General features: G+C 38.5%; 1 protein-coding gene across 3 annotated transcripts in view; it reads left to right on the forward strand.

The window, feature by feature from the left end:
• NXPE3 (neurexophilin and PC-esterase domain family member 3) overlaps positions 1-20,623 on the forward strand; it is a 44,053-nt gene that overhangs the window by 19,699 nt on the left and 3,731 nt on the right. For all 3 annotated transcript variants that reach the window (XM_042954541.1, XM_042954542.1, XM_042954540.1), the window contains exons 3-5: positions 2,699-3,453; positions 9,953-10,026; positions 19,687-19,893. In XM_042954541.1, coding sequence (XP_042810475.1) covers positions 2,699-3,453; positions 9,953-10,026; positions 19,687-19,893 — 1,036 coding nt within the window. The remainder of the gene's footprint in view (positions 1-2,698; positions 3,454-9,952; positions 10,027-19,686; positions 19,894-20,623) is intronic.

A 20,623-nucleotide genomic window follows, 5' to 3' on the forward strand; every position in this document is an offset into this window, starting at 1 on the left:
CTATAAATGCTCATATTAGGAAAAAAATTTGAAATAAACAACATTACACCACAAGGAACTAGAAAAAAGAAACTTAGCTGAAATTTAGTAGAGGAAGGAAATAATAAAGAAAAATCAGGAATAAATAAGAGGCCAGAATAAATAATAACATCGAAAGTAATGACCACTTTTTCCAAAAAATGAACAAAGTTGGCAATTTTCTTAACTACATTAGCTAAGAAAAAAGAGGACTCAAAAACCAATATGAGAAATGGAAGAGAAAACAATACAACAGATAACCACAGAAATCAATAGTGTGATAACAGATTACTATAAACAATTATAAACTAAAAAATCAGATAACTTAGAAGAAAAAACTCCAGATAATTCCTAAAAAATGTGGAAGTTACGAAGATTGAATCATGAATCTTGAATCCAAGAGGTGGGAAATCTTAGACCAATAACAAAAATGGAGGTTGAATTAGGAATAAAAAAATCTCCCAGCACTGAAAAGCTCAAGACCACCTGGTTTCATTGGTGAAATCTACCAATCATTAAAAAAAATAATTAATGGAAATCTTTATCAAAATCTTATGAATAATGGAATAGAGGGAACACTACCCTGTACCAAAGCAATATAAAAACAATACAAGAACAAAAAAGTCTGGTTTGTCCAATATAAGTATTGCTACTAGGACTGGATTTTCTATTCTTTTGACACCCATTTGCATGATAGGTGTTTCTCCACCCCCATACTTTTAATCTGCAGGTGGCTTTAGGTCTAAAATGAGTCTCTGGCAGGTTTAAAGCAAAATTGACCAGAAATGTTTTTGTGCTAGTTTCAGCCTCTTGATTACCATTGTTCTGGACTGGTCCTCATGGTTCTTATTGTGACTGCCAGCAGGACACTTTGAAAAACAACAGGTTTTATTATTCATGGGTCCTGGAGGGTATACAACACACCTGGGGTCACACAGTGAGGTCATGGGTAGAGAAAGAAAAGAGTGTGGGCTTGGGGTTCTGCTGTTTTTGGGGTCCATGGGTAGGGGCCTGGGGTTTCACAGGTTCATTCTTTATTGGTGAATTTAAAACATAAGAGTGGGAATTTAAAGCACAGGGAATGGTCAGTTATCTAAATCAACCAAGATCTCTAAAGCAAAAGAGCCTTGTGTGGGAGGTGGTAGCCTGGCTCTTTATCTAGTCATTTGACTGCCAGTGTGTTTTTCTGAGATAGCTGTCTTTGAAGTGGAATTGAAGTCAGGCACTTGCATTACAAAATAGAAAGAAATGATTGTCAGGGCTTACATTGTAGGAAGATGACAGAGATTTCCCACATACTCTTCACCCCTTTATATGCGTAGCCTCTCCCATTATTATGTCACTCACCAGAACAGTAAACATTTTGTTTTTTAAGTTTGTTTGTTTGTTTGTTTGTTTGTTTATGTAGAGAGAAAGCGGGAGCGTGGGTAGGGGCAGAGAGAGAGAGAGGAGAGGGAGGAAGCCAAGCATGTTCCACACGCTGTCAGTGAGGGGCTGGATCTTACCAACCGGGAGATCATCACCTGAGTCAAAATTAAGAGGTGCTTAACTGACTGGGCCCCCCAGGTGCCCCAGAATGGTACATTTTTTAACCAAGGATAAACCTACCTTGACATATCATCACCCAAGGTCCATAGTTTACCTTAGGATTCTCTGTTGGTGTTGTATATTCTACAGGTTTAGACAAATGTGTAATGATAACTGTCCATCATTATAGCGATATACAGAGTATTTTCTCTCCCTAAAAATCCTCTCAGCTGTCTGCCATTTCTTTTTGATTCTTTCTGGGAGTTTCTATCTCTGTCTTTACAGTGCCTATCTGTTCTTTCATGTTGTCTGCTTTTTCCCTTAGAGGCCTTATAGATATTAATTATACTTGTTTTATTTTTTTATTTAAAAATTTTTGTATATAATTTATTGTCAAATAATCATACTTGTTTTAAATTACTGGTCTGATTATTCCAACAACTCTGCCATAGCTGAGTCTGGTTCTGATGCCTTATTTGTGTTTTCAAACTATGTGTTTTGTCTTTTAGTATGTCTTACAATTTTTTGTTGAAAGCTGGACATGATGTACTAGGTAAAGGAAACTCTGATAAGTAAGTTTTTAGTGGTGAGGTTTGAGGGAGGTGAAGCGATTTATAGTCCTGTGAGTGACTCTCAGTCCTTTAGGGAGCCTTTGCTATGGGGCTGTGAACTTCAAAAGTGCTTCTCAGTCCTCCCCCAACACTCTTTAAGTTGGATAGATGGTTAGAATGGGCTGGAGCTGGGTATGTTCCCTACCCCAGTTTGGTTAAGTTCTGATAAAACCCCAATAGATTAGGCTCTGGTAAAATAGTTTCTCTTGGGGGCAGGCCTTGTTAAGAACAGAATGTTCTATTATATTTCAAAATGATTCCTTTTCTTCTTGTTTTTCTGGAAGTCTGATATTTATTACAGGAACTTGATTGAGCTCCCAGAGGTGAGATCCACAGTGTGGAGATCTCTTTATGACTTTATTCCTCATCCTGATGTCACTGTGTTATAATAAGATAGCCTTGTTAAACTAGTAAGCTCTGGGTTTTGAGACAATGTCATACCAAGTAGTTTTATTAAAATTAAACCGAAGCAGAGATATATTTGGCTGATACAAGGAAATTTATTATAGCTGTGGTTTCTGTTTTTATGTTTCTGTCTTCAGTACTTGGACCATGAGACTGTTTCAGCCACATTCATCGACAGCAGTGGACAGTTTGTTTCCTCCCAGATGACAAGAATTAGCCGGAATCCTTACTGTGGCTATGAGCATCAGACTCTGTCCAGCCGGGAGCGCACGGAGGAGGACTCCCTGCTGGCTGCCTTACAGTGGCAGGTGCCTGATGTGGGTCCAGTCCCCTTTGTGAAGAGCACTGACCCTTCTTCCAGCTACTTTGTTATCTTGAACTCCGCAGCCTTCTTCAAGGTGGGAAGCCAGCTAGAAGTGCTGGTTCATGTGCAGGATTTTCAAAGAAAGCCCAAGAAGTATGGTGGAGACTACCTGCAGGCCAGGATCCACTCCCCTAAGCTGCAGGCAGGGGCTGTGGGCAGAGTGGTAGACTACCAGAATGGGTTTTACAAGGTCTTCTTTACTCTGCTCTGGCCAGGCAAAGTTAAAGTGTCCGTATCTCTGGTCCACCCCACTGAGGGGATCAGAGTTCTTCAGCGCCTGCAGGAAGAGAAACCACACAGAGTCTATTTCAAGAGTCTGTTCCGTTCAGGAAGAATTTCTGAAACCACTGAGTGCAATGTGTGTCTTCCTGGGAGTCTTCCCCTGTGTAACTTTACAGATGTCTACACTGGAGAACCCTGGTTCTGCTTCAAACCAAAGAAGCTCCCTTGCAGTAGCAGAATTAACCATTTCAAAGGTGGATACCTGAAGGGCCTCCTAACTGCTGCAGAGACCGCTTTCTTCCAGAGGTATGTGTTTCTTGTTCCAGGGGATAATTTTAAGGTCTTTTTCCACTGTTTTTGTCTCAATTAGGTGACATCATCCCATTTAGAAGACTTTCTTGTTTTGGTTATTTGCTTCATATAACTTTCTGAAGTTGGCTCTATTTGGGAGAAGTAGCGAATAGGAAAATAAATAAATATTTATATTTTGTGAATAGTTTTTATTTTTATTTATTTATTTTAAAGTATTTTTAGATTTTTAAAAATGTTTAAGGGATCTGTACACCCAACGTGGGGCTCAAACCCACAACCCCAAGATCCAGAGTTGCATGCTCCAGTGACTGAGCCAGCCAGTGCCCCCTCGTGAATAGTTTTTAGAAAGTGAAGCTTAGAGCTTCTTCTAGTTCAAATTAAAGACCTTTTACCCTGAGATTTATGTTTTACTTCAGAACTACATAGCACATGGATAACTATATAAGAAAGATCACTTATTCACAGAACAGATGAAAAACATCGCCCAAGAACAGGGTGACAAGAGGTCTTGTAGTCAGGACACTGTTTTATCTTCATGTCTAATAAGCTAAAAAAATTTCAGGAGCACCTAGGTGGCTCAGTCAGTTAAGCAGCCTACTTTTGGTTTCATCTCAGGTCATGATCTCACGGTTTGTGAGATTGAGCCCTGCTTTGGGCTCTGTGCTTACGGTGCAGAGCCTCCTTGGGATTCTCTCTTTCCTGTCTCTCTCCTGCTTGGGTTTTCTCTCTCTCTCTCTCAAAATAAATAAATAAACTTTAAAAACATTTTTAAGTGACATATTATCAGTTGTTAAAATCATATACTGATAGGAAAAGGACTATGAATATGACAACATTGCTGGGTTGACTTAACGATAAACATGGGAAACCAGGAATATCACAGCAAACTATGTTTTTTAAATTAACAGTTAGGGAAATTTTTGCATTATTGTGTACAAATTTCTCTTGTGGAACATAAGTGTAAAACTTTTTCAGCATAATGATCAATATGCGGAATAATGTGTAGAGTGGAATGTATGGGATCAGTATGGATTAAATGTTTTCTTCAACATTTCGTACAGTTCTGAAGTAAAATAGCATGCCTAAGGAAAAAAATTATAAAAGCCATATGGCCAAAAAGTCCAATTACTTGACAGAATGTAAAAATACCTTTTATTTTTTTATTGAAATAAATACTTAAAAATACTCCTTGGTGGAGAGGTAGTTTTGTTGAGTACCTCTGGGCAACCGTAAAAATTTTGTTTTATGCCCACTTCTTACTCAGTGAGGGAAATGTTCCTACTATAACATATGTAGGAGCTTCTCAAACAAAGCTCTGATTTTTCATTTCTGGAGTCTGCTTTTGGTCGTATCAGTTTTAAATACATGTTTGCTGGACTGATGCCATGCTTTTAGAGGGATGCTCTTAGATGCCAGCAGAGGGAGCACTATTCAATGTATTTACTGTACTGTTCTTCAGAAAACTGTCTAGTTTGTCGTGTGGCTGAGTATACAAGGACTTTAGCTTTAGTTTTAATCCTGGGTTCAATTTCAGACACGTTATTTATCAATGACGGTGAGCAGATGATTTCAGGTCTGTGTACTTTTTGCCTATGTGTGAAGACTGCTCAGTTCCTCCCCTTTAGGGTTGTGTTGTCAGTCTCCTTAGTGGCTTAGCAAAAAAGAGGAAGCACAGCTTATAACTTACTGAAATTCCATGTGGAAAAAAGTGGGAGAAAAATTAGAGAGTAAGTGTAAAATTTAAGAATATTCCTGACACTAAATCCTACCATTAAAACCAGAAAACACCTGTGAATCGTGAAGGATGAAATAATTATGTCTCTGTCCTTACTTGCACATCCTGGATGAGGCTGACTGATGGCACTTTGTAGTAGAATCATTAAGAAATTATACTTACCTAGAAGTTTGCTGATAAGATGTTGCTTGAGGTAACATTTTTGGGAATCAAACATCTGATAGTTCTGCTACTGATTTTTTTTCTTGCATTGTTTATTAGAATTCTAAAATTTTACATCAGCTAACTAAAAAGAAGAAGATTGAAATTGATTTTTTGAGATGTCCTTGGGTATGCTGTTTTGAGCTCATGGCCTGAATATGTTAAGCTGATACCCATTTTTACCTTTTTTCCTTGGTGGCTCATAGCATTGCTTAATTCAGAAAGGATTAAGCTTAGCTTTGGTCTTTGGTTCTCTAAATAACAGTTGGACAATTAAGGTGATCTAATCTTTGTTCTTTACTCCTAAAAAATGTTGGTTTTAGAAAGAACAACAGTACTTTGCTTAAAAGATTCTATTAATATAAAGGAAGGCTTTTTGAAAGAATGAGGTTCTCACATGAAAAGCTTCCCATATATTTTAGCATCATTTCATATTTTCTTCTTTCTAACTTTGTGCTTAAAAAAACTTTCAAATCATTAGAAACACGGCAAGAATAATAAAAATGAGCATCCATATAGCTTTAACTTAGATTCACCATTGTTAATGTTTTGCCACATTTGCTTTCTCTCTCTTTCTCTTTGTATGTGTGTTTATATATATGTCTGTTGATGTATAATTATCCCCCTTCCCAGAGCATTTGAGAGTAAGTTGCAGACAACATGGTGTTGCACCTCATGGGTATGCATCTCCTGGCACATGAGCTTTCTCCAACATATAACTGTAACATATTTATCACACTTGGGGCATTTATCATTAATACAATACTATTATTTAATATACAGTCCATACTCAAGTTTCTCTGATTGTCCCAATAATGTCCTTTATACCTGTCATTTTTATTTTAACTAATCTAACCTGTGATTACTTACAATGTGTTTAGTTATCCTTTCTTTTAAATTTTGTTTATTTATTTTGGGAGAGACAGAGAGAGAACACAAACAGGAGAGGGACAGAGAGAGAGGGGGACAGAGGATCTGAAGGGGGCTCTGTGCTGACAGCAGCTCTGTGCTGACAGCCCACGCGGGGCTCGAACTCACAAAATGTGAGATTGTGCCCTGAGCCAAAGTTAGACGCTTAACCAACTGACTGAGCTACTCGGGCACCCTCAGTTATCTCTTTAATCTTTAATTTGGATGAGGTTTCTAGCTTGTTTTTTTGTTTGTTTGTTTGTTTGATTTTTTGTTTATTTATTTTGAGAGAGACAGAGACAGCGTGAGCAGGGGAGGGGCAGAGAGAGAGGGAAAGAGAGAGAATCCCAAGCAGGCTCCACCCTGCTATTGCAGAGCCAGATGTGGGTCTCAAATTCATGAAGAGATCATGACCTGAGCCAAAACCAAGAGTCGGACACTCAACTGACCGAGCCACCCAGGTGCCTCCTCTAGCATGTTTTTCACAACATTAAGGTTTTGATGTCACTGCTTTGTAGATGTCCCTTAATTTGGATTTGCTGCTTTATTGTTTCTACATGACCAGACTGAGGTTAAACATTTTTATAGGAAAATTACAAAGGGCAAATTTTCTTTTTTTCCTTATCTTAAAGCTCTCCCATGAAAGCAGTTTATTTGTGCTGTTTTAAAAGTCATGTTCTCTCCTAAATGTAACTTATTTAAACTATTTTCTAAACATACAGTTGACCCTTAAAAGTCTCAGGATTTAGAGGTGCCAACCACCTGCACAGTCAAAAATCTGCTATAACTTTTGACTTCCCAAAGACTTTGCTAATATTCTACCATTGACCAGAACCTTTACTGATAAGAACAGTTGATTAACACATATTTTGTACGCTGTATGTATTACATATACTGTATTCCTATAGTAAAGTAGGCTAGAGAAAAGAAAATGTTAAGAAAATCATTAGGAACAGAAAATACATTTACAGGACTGTACTGCATTTATTGAAAAAATCCATGCATAAGTGGAGCTGCACAGTTCAAAGCCATGTTGTTCACACAAAAGACCTTGAATAGCCAAAGTAATATTGAAGAAGAAAACCAAAGCAGGAGGCATCACAATCCCAGACTTTAGCCTCTACTACAAAGCTGTAATCATCAAGACGGTATGGTATTGGCACAAAAACAGACACATAGAACCAATGGAATAAAATAGAGATTCCAGAATTGGACCCACAAATGTATGGCAAACTAATCTTTGACAAAGCAGGAAAGAATATCCAAAGCAGGAAAGAATGGAAAAAAGATAGTCTCTTTAACAAATGGTGCTGGGAGAACTGGACAGCAACATGCAGAAGAATTAAACTAGACCATTTTCTTACACCATTCACAAAGATAAACTCAAAATGGATGAAGGACCTGAATGTGAGACAGGAAACTATCAAAACCCTAGAGGAGAAAGCAGGAAAAAACCTCTCTGACCTCAGCCATAGCAATTTCTTACTTGACACATCTCCAAAGGCAAGGGAATTAAAAGCAAAAATGAACTACTGGGTTCTTGTGAAGATAAAAAGCCTCTGCACTGCAAAGGAAACAATCAGCAAAACTAAAAGGCAACCGACGGAATGGGAAAAGATATTTGCAAATGACATATTGGACAAAGGGCTAGTATCCAAAATCTATAAAGAACTCAGCAAACTCTCCACCTGAAAAACAAATAATCCAGTGAAGAAATGGGCAGAAGACATGAATAGACACTTTCTAAAGAAGACATCCAGATGACCAACAGGCACATGAAATGAAAAGATGCTCAACGTCACTCCTTATCAGGGAAATACAAATCAAAACCACACTGAGATACCACCTCATGCCAGTCAGAGTGGCTAAAATGAACAAATCAGGAGACTATAGATGCTGGCGAGGATGTGGAGAAAAGGGAACCCTCTTGCACTGTTGATGGGAATGCAAACTGGTGCAGCCATTCTGGAAAACAGTGTGGAGGTTCCTCAAAAAATTAAAAATAGATCTACCCTATAACCCAGCAACAGCACTGCTAGGAATTTACCCAAGGGATACAGGAGTACTGATGCTTAGGGACACTTGTACCCCAATGTTTATAGCAGCACTTTCAACAATAGCCAAATTATGGAAAGAGCCTAAATGTCCATCAACTGACAAATGGATAAAGAAGATGTGGTTTATATATACAATGGAATATTACTTGGCAATAAGAAAGAATGAAATAAATTACGTGTGTGTGTGTGTGTGTGTGTGTGTGTGTGTGTGTAATAAAGATTGAATGTTAGTTGAAGAAAAAAATAAAGAAATAATGGCTGCAAACTTCCAAAATGTTTGAAAAAAAGAAATGATCCTCTTGTAGGCAGCAAAAAAACCCAAAAACTAAAAACCAAAACATGTTGTTCAAGGTCAGCTGCACTGCCTTCCTTGTTTCTTGCCTCCCCATTAGAATGTCATTTCCCTGAAGGAGGAGATGCTGTGTGTCTTGTTTATTGTTACATCCCTGACATCTAGGACAGTGCCGGGCCCATAGTAGAAGCTTAAAAATTATATTTTTATTTTATTAAAAAATTTTAATTCCAGTGTGGTTAACATACAGTGTTATATTAGTGTCATGTGTATAATATTGATTGTGATTCAACAGTTCCATATATTACTCAGTGCTAATCAATAGAAGTGTACTCTTTAATCTTCTTTACCTATTTCACTCATCTCCCTGCCCACCTTCCCTCTGGTGACCATCAGTTCTCCATAGTTTTTTGTACTATCTGTTTTTTGGTCTCTCTCTTTTTTTTCCTTTGTTCATTTAGAAGCTTAAGAATTATTTAAGAACATATCTCTTTTGAACTGATTTTTGATAAAACAAAATATTGTGATTCAAGTTCACATATCAAGAATTTGGAAAGTTAGCATTTTATTTTTTTGTCTGTTTTTGGCCTAAGTGTAAGAGGTAATTGTTGTGACCCAGTTTCTGGCATAGTTATACCAAATTTCCAGTGGTTTTTCCCTGGACTCCACACTCTCCCACTTTTTCACACAGCCCTCCATCTAATATTGTCCAAGCATGGACTCTAGCCCAGGGCCTGTACTAAGTGCTGGAGACAAAAGGTGAGTGAAACACAATCTGTGTCACTGAGGAGTATGTTTTAGAAAGAGACACTACAGGGCCATACCAATGGTGAACAAAGTCCTGAAAGAGCACATATCTGGAGACAAGTGTCTCTAGTAGGACTCATCTCTGTTCTGGGCAAGGCCTAAGGAATCTGACCTGTGATTTAATGCTACATAGATTTATAATCTGAAAATTAGATAGTGACAGAATGGACATTCTCATCAGTGTGACCCATTTTCCGAGTCCAAGGGGAATAAAGAATTTCAACCAGAATTTGTCATTTTAGAGATTATACTCTCAGGGCTATGTGGTGAAAAATTAAAAACCTATTTAATTTCTATTCACTTTATATATCCACATAACCTGCTTATTTTAAGAGACCCAGTTTATTAATTGATTGTGTTGAGTAGCATTTATAAGAATATTTCATCTTAAGGTTCTGTGAAGTCCTGTTATTTTAATTTGCAAATGAAGATACATATTAGAAAGTAAATGTTCTCAAATCTAAACTTGTATTCTTCTTATTCCTTTTAAAGTGGTGTCAATATCAAAATGCCAATCAACTCCAGCGGACCTGATTGGGTGACTGTGATTCCCAGGAGAATAAAAGGTAAAAAGAATGAGCTTGATGATTTGTTGTTTTTCTTGCTAAATGGGTTGAGGCTCTGTGGTTTCACTAATGTCATAAAAACTTCTTTTCTCCTTTTAATATGCCATGGTTACTTCTGGGCACAATTGAAAATACTAAAAGAGCTTTTTAATTAAAATAAATCAGACCTTATGTGCATAATCTTGGGCTTTGCTATTTATACTCCTGTGAAAGTTGTCTTCTTCCCCTTCCCCTCTCTGGTTGGCTGCTCAAGAGACTTCGGTGCTATACTGTCCCGTATGGTAGCTACTAGCCACACATGGCTATTTAAATTAATTAAAATTAACTAAAAATTAAAATTTAATTCTTTTTTTTTAAACAAAATTTTTAATGTTTATTTATTTCTAAGAGAGAGAGAGAGAGAGCCAGAGCACAAGCAGGGGAAGGGCAGAGAGAGAGGGAGACACAGAATCCGAAGCAGGCTCCAGGCTCTGAGCTGTCAGTACAGAGCCCAATGCGGGGCTCGAACCCACAAACTGTGAGATCATGACCTCAGCCAATGTCGGACACTTAACTGACTGAGCCACCCAGCCTCCCCTAAAATTTAATTCTTAAGTCACACATCCTCGGGAGCCATGTGTGGCTGGTGGCTACCATGTTGGGCAGCATTTTATATGGAATGTAGTGTATCCATCATTGCAGAAATTCTGTCGGATATCACTACTCTAGAGTTATCCAAGAAACGTGTATGAAATCGGCAAGGAAATTTTTAAAATCAAAAGCATTATGTTACTGAACTCTGGTTTTCTCTAAGTGTGATCTCTGCATTAGCAGAATCAGCTAGAATTGCAGATTCTTAGGTCTTACCTCAGGCTACTGAATCAGAAACTCGGGTGTGGGGCCTAGCAATCTGGGTTTTAGCAAACCTTCTAGGTGATTTTGATCCATTGGCATTGGGTATTGTTAAAAGTAAAACAATGAAGAGTAAATGTAAGTGTTCTGTTTTAGCCACGGTGACTTTTAGAAAGAAAGGGTGAATATTATTAAGGAAACTTATGCACATGGCAAGGCCCTTTTAGCTGTTGAAAGCATATATGACAGTATATATGGTAGATATTGCACAGATACTGGCAAACACTATTGCCATAGGGCCTAGACATGTAATACATGTGAATCGAGCCAGGGTGGGTATTAGTCATAGGCATGCCTTGTGTGAATGGTGGGGGAAGAACCTAAGTGCAGGCACAGCCTGTCTACAGCTCTTGCTGCTTTGTTGTGCAGAAATGTGCTCAGATGTATAGGGTTTCTTTTTTTTCCATGAACAAAAATCCGAAGTCTTAATCCTTAATCTTTAAATGTAATATCTCCAGATTTCAAAACATTGGCACCAGTTGCAAACATTTAAAATATTGTGTGGGCTAAATAAAATTATTGTCTGTGGCCCAGATACAGCCAGGATACTGCCAGTCTATATATCTCTGGTCTCCACTATCATGTGCCACAAGAAATCTCAGTCTTTTCTTAATGAAAGCTGTATTTTATTTACTTGAAGCCAGTGAGTTACTAATTTTAAAAGATTCATATATGAAACATCATTAACAGAAATACTTTTATTTGCCTTTATTTGCCTGGGCCTCAACCTCCGTGTCTTTTCCCCCTAGTCCTGCACTCCTCATACTCTATCCTTCTCTGCCCCAGCCCCAGTCTTCTGGCGTGGCTGCCTTATCCCTGGGTGTCTAGTGGGATGGTCAGCGGGTGGAGTTTTGGATGGTTTACCTGCACCTGACAGATCTCGATGTTCAGCCAGTAAGTGTTTGTGGGTTTGTGACGTACTGTTCTGTTTAGAGAGAAGACAGATTTTGGAACTAGTGAGACTTTTGATGGATTTTTAGAAGAAGAAAGGAACCGTGAATCAATAGGAGAATAGCTTGGCTTTGAGAAGACCGCCTCAGAGCAGGTACATTACTGGAAGGAAAAGAGAAGGGCAATTGCTTTACATAACATCAAAGACACCCAGCCTTGGAGGACTTCACTGCAGTTCACTCTCGTGACCAGCAGGGTGTACTCAAAGACCCTAAACCAAGGGCTCACATGCCTCCCACCTTCCCTATGTTCCTCCCTTCATTGCTTTCTTTCTCTTTTTTAATATATATATTTTTTGTTTTTGGAATATTTTAGACTTAAAATAAGTTACAAAAATAGTATAAAGTTCCTGTATAGCCTACACCCAGCTTCCCCTTATGCTAACATCTTATATAACCACAGAATACTTCCAAAACTAAGGTTTTAACATCAGTACAGTATCATTAACTAAGCTGTAGAGTTTACTTGGATTTCATGAGTTTTTCCACCAATGTCCTTTTTCTGTTTTAGAATCCCATGCAGAATCCCAGGTTGCATTTAGTCACCATGTTTCTTTAGTCTTCCTTCTGTGACATTATCTTGACCTTTACACTTTGAAGAACTTTGGTCAGATATTTTTTAGAATGTTTCTAAATTTGGATTTTTAAATGTTTTCTAATGATTCGAATGAGAGTATGCATTTTTGGAAGAATAGCACAGAAATGATGTTGTGTCCTTTTAAGGGAGTACATGATGTCAATATGTTCTGTTAACAATGTTAAATTTGATCACCTGGTTAAAGTGGTGTCTGTCAGGGTTCTCTTCTCTGTATCCTGGGGAGATACTTTGAGACTGTGGTAGGCTGAATAACGGCCCCCAAAGATATCCAGATCTTAATCCCTCAAATTTGTGAACGTTGCTATATATGGATGGCAAAGGAAATTTTGCATGTGTGATTAAGCTAAGGGTCTAGAGATGGGGAGAGATTATCCGGATAATCTGAGTGGGCCCTAAACGCAATCACAAGTGTCCTTTTAAGAGGGAGGAAGAGGGAGATTTCATACAAAAGCAGAAGGCAATGTGACAGTGGAAGTAGAGAGAAATTTGAAGATGCCATGCTGCTGGCTTAACAAATGGAGAAAGAGGCCATGAGCCAAAGAATACAGGTGTGGAAGAGGAAAGGGAACAGATTCTTCCTTAGCTCCTCCAGAGAGAGCATGGCCTTGATACCTTGGATTTGGTATCGGTGATACTGATTTTGGATTTCTGGCCTCCCTCCAAAACTGTAAGAGAATAAATTTGTGTTGTTTTAAGCCACTGAATATGTGGTAATCTGTTATAGTAGCCACAGGAAACTAATACAAAGACATCCTGGATGTCTCTGTATTCCATCAGGATGTAAACATCCTATTTCTGCTTATACTTTCACCCACTAATTTTAGCATTCATTAATAGATCTTGTCAGCAGCAATTATTTGGGTGGTATTTAATGGTGACTTTCTAATCTCTCATTTCTAAGACATTTATTAATTGGAATTTTTCTGTAAGGAAGAGTTGTCCCTTCTTTCCCATTTATTTAATTATGTCCATATAGACTCATGGCTCATGATTATTTATCTCATTTTTTGGATTATTACCAAATTCAACTGTTATTTATTTTGTTGCTCTAATTGCTTCAATTTTGGCAATTGGGAACTTTTTCAATTTGGCTCCTATGCCCCTTTGACATGCTAATGTATATATGTACCTATGATACGTATATATGTGTATATATATATGTGTGTGTATGTATACATATATGTGAATATATATGTGTGTGTGTGTATATGTGTGTGTGTGTGTGTGTGTGTATACACATTTTTTTCCTTAAGCACTTCCTTACTCTCTGACATGTTTCACACCCATTTGTGTGTTATTTGACCTAGACTTGGAAGGGTTCATAGTCTTTCCACTTTTATTATTTTACTTATGAATCCTATATTTTGAAGGGTTTTATTTCCCTATCAACATTTAAAAAAAGTATTAGTTAATTGATTTTCCTGCAAGTTAAACTTATTCTAAGATGCATATTTAGTCTGCTGAACTGTTTGAGATTACCTGTCTTCCCCCATGCATGGGTATAATTCCAGTCAAAAGCAAAGAAACATAGCTTTTAATTAGATGAAAATAGCTCATCAGGGATAAGTATCTGGTTTCTGACAGGCTTTCCCAGTGCCAGAATTGCTGCTGAATTTTTATTAGCACCTGTACTGTGGTCCCTAGATCATCATAGCCTGATAGAAGCCTTGATGGCTTCTAACCTCATCAACAACTAAACTAGAGTTCATATTTTGGGGGGAAGCTTACTGAGAGTTTGGGATAAAACTAGATTTAATAGCAACAGAATAAGCATTAACATCTTTGTAGCCTTTTGCTGTTTTCTTTATCTTTTTAAAAAATTAATTAATTCATTATATTTTAGAGAGAAAGAGAGCCAGTGGGAGAGAGGGCCAGAAGGAGAGAGAGAGAGAGAGAGAGAGAGAGAGAGAGAGGGAGAGAGAGAGAATCCCAAGCAGGCTCCACACTCAGCACAGAGACCGTTGCAGGACCCAGGCTCAAGCCTACAACCCTGGGACTGTGACCAAAGCTGAAATCAAAAGTTGGACACTCAACTGACTGAGCCACCTAGGCGCCCCTTTTCTTTATCTTTTGAGGTGTATCTTATGTACATATAGCACGTGGATTGCAAATATATAGCACAATGGAATTTTACATGTGTATCTGTAACTGTGGTAGGCTGAATTCTAAGATGACTCCCACTGATCCATGCCTTTATATAATTCTTTTTCTCTTGAGTGTGGGAAGGACCTGTAAATGTGATAGTATATCACTTCCATGACTTTAAAAAAAGAGATACTATCCTGGGCAGACCTGACTTAATTGGATAAGCCCTCAATAGGGACCGAGTTCTTCTTGAAGAGATTCAAAGTGTGAGAAGGCTTCCATGTGAGCGGGATTCTTTGTTGCTGGCTCTAAAGATGGAGGAGGCCATGTGGCAAGAAATGTAGACAGTTTCTAGGAGCTGAAGGGCATTCCCTGGCTGACAGTGACCAAGGAAACAAGAAACTCAGTATTATAACCACAAGGAACTGAATTTGGCCAGTAATTGAATGGGGTTGGAAGCAGATTTCTCTTGTCTACAGAAAGGAACACAGTCCTGCTGTCAACCTGATTTCAACCTGCGAGACCCTTAGCAGGGAACCCAGCTATGTCATGCCCTGGACTCTTGGCAGAACTATGTGATATTAAATGTCTCTTGTTTTTAAGTCACTAAGTTTGTGGTGATTTGCCATGCACCAATAGAAAACTAATACAATTACTACCACCCATACAAAGATATAGGATGTTTAGAATATATAGAATATTTCTAGCATTCCAGTGTTGCCCTTTATGATTAAAAACTATTAATACTACTACAGTATTGAACTTTCACAACAGCCCTTCAAAATAACTAGTAATTTACCCATTTTATAGGTAATTGAAGCAAGGTCTAGAGACTGATACGTCATCATTTTGACATCTGCTCTGTGTCTGATGCTAGACTAGACTCTGAGAATACAGGAGATGAGTAAGATAAGAGTTTTAAGTGATTTCTGGGGTCTCCTCTTGGAGACGTGGAGTCAGACATAAACCAGGACCTCTGACTCGAGTCTAGCCCTTTTTCTGCTATCCCTTAATATGCTTGGGAGGTGTGGGGGAGGGTGTCTTAATGTTTGGGTTTGTCTGCAGTAGTGGAGTTCATCAACTCTCTAGTTTCTAAATGTATCCAAATGGTGGAGTGAATGATAAAATAGTGTTTTATGTTGTTCGATGAAACCATACTAATGATTTGATGGATGAGACCTCACTCTGAGGTTGTTTAGAAAATGGAAAGGTGCTATCACAACAAAGTGGACAAAGCTACTTTTTTTTTTAAAAAAGTTTTATTTATTTATTTTGAGTAGGGGGGAAGAGAGAGAGAATCCCAAGCAAGTTCCATACTGTCAGTGCAGAGCCCGAGCAGGGCTTGAACTCAGGGAACTGTGAGATCGTGACCTGAGCCAAAACCAAGAGTCGGATGCTTAACTGACTGAACCACCCAGGCACCTCTGGACAAAACTATTTTATTTTTTTATTTTTTATTTTTTTAATTTTTTTTTTATAAGAAGAATTCAGTTCTTTTTTTTTTTTAATTTTTTTTTTAACGTTTTATTTATATTTGAGACAGAGAGAGACAGAGCATGAACGGGGGAGGGGCAGAGAGAGAGGGAGACACAGAATCAGAAGCAGGCTCCAGGCTCTGAGCCATCAGCCCAGAGCCCGACATGGGGCTCGAACTCACGGACCGCGAGATCGTGACCTGAGCCGAAGTCGGACGCCCAACCGACTGAGCCACCCAGGCGCCCCTGGACAAAGCTATTTTAAAGACAACCACCTTCAGTTGGAAAAAATACTTGGTACAGAATACATTTTATTTGGTTAACTTAGAAAATCAAAGGGCTCATATGCTATGTAAAATCCAACTGACTGATATCATTTGGGGGTAGGAAGCTCCCCACAACTGTATCAGTAGTGAAATGTATGCCTTTGTAAACAGGATCACCTTTACCACTAGCTGGCTCTACGGCTCTCTGGGAAACTTCGGCAAGTCCCTCTGTGACGTACGGTCTTCACCTTTAAAAGACATTTGGACTAGCCATTATCTGAGGTCCTTTCAGCATTCTTTGAATCTATAGGTATTTCTACCTGTACCTGTTTAGCTTCCCTCCGAAAAATGCTTAGGTTTTAGGGGACTAAAGTATAAAGAAAAAAATTAAAGTCCCAAGGTTTTCCAGGGGGAGACTCAAGGGTAAACTCAGGCTATAATAACTGCTGTGTAGCCAGGACTTCTCATAGTCCCAGTGCTTGACAAGTTGTACCTGAACAGCTCGACACACGCTGTCCTCATTTCTCATCTCCCTGAGATGGCACCCAAGCGTTCTGGTGCTAATTGTGTTCCTTGAGGAGAGGAATTGTTTGACTCTCTTTCTTTGTCTTGTCTTGTTTTTTTTCTCATGAACTGTATACTCCCCATTGGCCTGCCTTTTACTTTTCTTACTTCTACAGATAATTCTATGCTATGAAGTTAAGGGACGTGTGCACTAACATGCACTCACTCACACCTCCCACTCTTAATTCACACTGTCTCCCTCTCACCCAGCTCTTTCTAGATAGTTGAGGGAAATTTTTTTCTCTGCTCTTCCCTTGTTTTGTCCAATTTGTGGTCCAAATAGTCCTCGTTTTGGCTAATGAATGACATGGGATGACACCCTTTGGAGGAAACTATAAGCTATGAGTTTTAAAGAGAAGCCAAGACATTTTAGAGAAGCAGGGACCTTAACTTGCAGATAATTGAAGCTATCCCTTCTGATTTTGCATAAAGATCTTATCTGCCTTTGATAACCATCCACAAAAACTACTTCCTTCACCATCAGTATTTAAGAAAACTGTAAAATCTAAGCAATAACTCCGTTTTGTTTTAAAACTATTTTTGGGGCGCTTGGGTGTCTCAGTCAGTTAAGTGTCTGACTGATCTGATGGTTTGTGAGTTTGAGGCCCGCATCAGGCTCTGCGCTGACGATGAGGAGCCTGCTTGGGATTGTCTCCCTCTCTCTCTGCCCTTCTCCTGCTTTCTTTCTCTCTCCCCTTCTCTCAAATAAATTAAAAAAACCTACAAAACTATTTTTATTCCACATGTATAGTTCATTAGGGGTTATATTATTGATTTAAGAGACTTTCATATCTTATGTGAAAATGCATTCCAAGTTCCAAGAAATGCGGTCTTTTTAAAGAACTTCAGACTGCTTAAAGTCTTAATAAAGTAAGAAGTGTTTTTGTCTCTGCTGACCATAAGAGGGCAATGTAGGTACATGCATTACACTTTAAAAATCTGCTCTGTTATCTAGTGCTGCATGTGTGAAGAATTAATGTCAGTTCAGTAATTGATTTGCTTTGCTTGACTTAACTCTGGTAGTAAATAAAATTAACATTTGAATGGAAATGGTAATTGTTTCCTGTGTGATATACACTTTCTTTTATAACATGTATTTGGCACAGAATAGCCAAATCTCCTGAATTAACCATGGTAAAAAGTGTAACTTCAAAATCACTTTTAATTCCCCTTCTAGTAGATGTTTTCTTTGGGCCCCAGGTGTCTGCTCTGGAGCTCCCTGTCTGTATAACCTTGGCATGATGATATAATGAGGAAGCTTTGGGCAAGATGTGGTAACATAGTAAAGTCGTACTTGGTAATATGTGGAGAAACTGTTTATGAATAAGCCAAATAAATATTTACACCCCCCCCCCCTTTTCTTTTCTTTGACAATAACATTTTCCAAGTAAAGCTTTTAAAAATGCTGTTTACTTTTCCGCTTAGGCCCTGAACCTTCAAAGAATTAGCAGATGGCTGAATTAAAAGGTTAAATATGCACTATCTGTCAAATAGGGCATCTTCTTTGAAGGGAATAAAACCAAAATAATTTTGAGTATTATCTTATAATATCAAGATAATAAGCTGAAAATAGTCACAAATATGGGGCTCAAATTTAGATTTCTGAGTTGTATAAACATTTGGATTCTGAATTGTGGTTTAACAGGTGAGACTGGAGAATTACTGGATTATGATCAAGGTTTAAGCTTTGGGGTGTGTAAGGAAGTGATGTAAAATAATTGATGGTTTTTGAAGATTGTAGATTTGAGTGTTAGAAACAAGTAAGCGTACACCTTCAGGAAAAAATCCAAAAAGAAAATGGCTGACATCTACAAAACTCTGTTTTTGAGACGTGGTATATATAGCACAGTGGTTAGACCATGGGCTTTGGGGCTCACCTGCTTGGATCAGGTCTTGGCTTTGCTGCTTGTTAGCTCTGGATCTAAGTCAAGTTGCTGTTCCAAAAGGCAGGGTTAACACTAGGACCTACTTTAAAGGGTTATTGTGAGCATCGTATGAGATAATATATTTAATTGCAGAGTAAACTCTCAAGAAATACTAGCCATCCCTGTCTGTTTATTTTGAAGCACTTAAAGTGTGTTGTTTCTACAACAGCATTTTCCAAGGGAGGTGTTAGGGAAGAAGGATGTTGACTTTCCCTTGAAGGGTGTCCTGCCTCTGGTGTCATGTGTAGCTGGGCTACAACCATGAGTACACACTGCTGTGGCATTTTAAATATTGCTCATTGTAATATTTGTACATTCTTCTGAACCTTTTGTAACGTGGGGAATAGTTCTTTAGAGTGTGTGTATTTGGTTTCTTCGCTGTATTAAGTGGTGGTTATCTGAATTACTATTTGATTGTGGGACCCATGGGTTAAAATTTTCCTTTTATTAGGTTGAGGAACAGTGGACCAAAATTACTATGCATATGTAAAATATGAATTTAAGGTGTTATTGCCTCATAGGCCTTTGGATGAGAAACTTATTCCGGGAAAATGCTAGACAATGTTTAATGTCTACACATTTCCATGGTATTTGCCTGCCTTTATTTTTGGCTTTGATAAAAACATGCATAATCAGAGGGAATGCCCAAAGTCCCCTTTTCGCCTCTGTCCACCAATAATACCCTCACACACATTTCACATCTTCCTATTTTTGTGCAAAGGAGAACCTTTTGTAGCAAGGGGAGAGTCTGGGATTTCTTTGAGATGTGATGGCAGGAAATGTTACCCATATACCAGCAGGCTAACAGATATAGGGCCATAATTTTGTTTCTTGGAACATTTTCCATGTATGGTTAGTTGGAGGAGACTTTCAGAATATCTAATTTTGTTTCCTTTTTCTTTTCAGAAACAAACAATCTAGAACTATCTCATGGCTCAGGAACTTTTCCTTCTGGGTATTATTATAAAGATCAGTGGAGGCCCAGAAAGTTTAAGATGCGCCAGTTTAATGACCCTGACAACATTACAGAATGCTTACAAAGAAAAGTGGTGTATTTGTTTGGTGACTCAACAATCAGGCAATGGTTTGAATACCTTACTACGTTTGTTCCAGGTTGGTACTTTGCATTTTGTTTCATAATTCTTTTCCGCATGCACAAAATCAGCTTTCTTCACTCCAGTGCCCGAGGAAGGGCATCAGGTGAGGAAGTAGTTATTTCTCTGTAGGACTAAACAGGTGTCCTGACCCTGGAGAGAGGTGTGATGGTTTCTGATCCATGGTGGGGTTGTGATGTATTGATGGAAGCACTGGAATTGAAGTTCATACCACTGATGAGCTGTGTGACCTTGGACATGTTATTTACTTCCCAGGGCTTTATTTCTCCATGTGCAATGGGGCAGCTGGACAGAATCACCTTATAGGTGTCTTTTACTTCTGATATTCTGGGCTATAAAACAGAGGTGGACATTTTCAGTTGTTTCTCTCCTAGTTCTGTTTAGTCAGACTTCAAGTTTAAAATAGATTTAACTGGAAGGAAGCAGCCAAACAGACTGTGGTCCATTTTAATACATCCATGCAGTATATAGCCTTTCCGGTGTCATCTGCTGGGCATTCCATTGATATGATTCTGAGATGAGCTGGCTCCTACTGAGGGAGTCTTGGTAAGTCCCAGCATTCTTAGCTTCCTGGTGTCACTGCTGGTCTCCTGGGGTGCCCTCCAGACTCGGAATAAAGTCCCACTCATTGGAAGGCCCTCCCTTATTCAAATGGGCCTTTTCCTCGTTGTGGAAGGTGTGGATGGAGTGAGGAGGAATGAATCTCAGGTAACAGTACTTTAGTACTG

Source organism: Panthera leo, chromosome C2 (assembly GCF_018350215.1).
Source record: "Panthera leo isolate Ple1 chromosome C2, P.leo_Ple1_pat1.1, whole genome shotgun sequence".
Lineage (NCBI taxonomy): Eukaryota > Metazoa > Chordata > Mammalia > Carnivora > Felidae > Panthera > Panthera leo.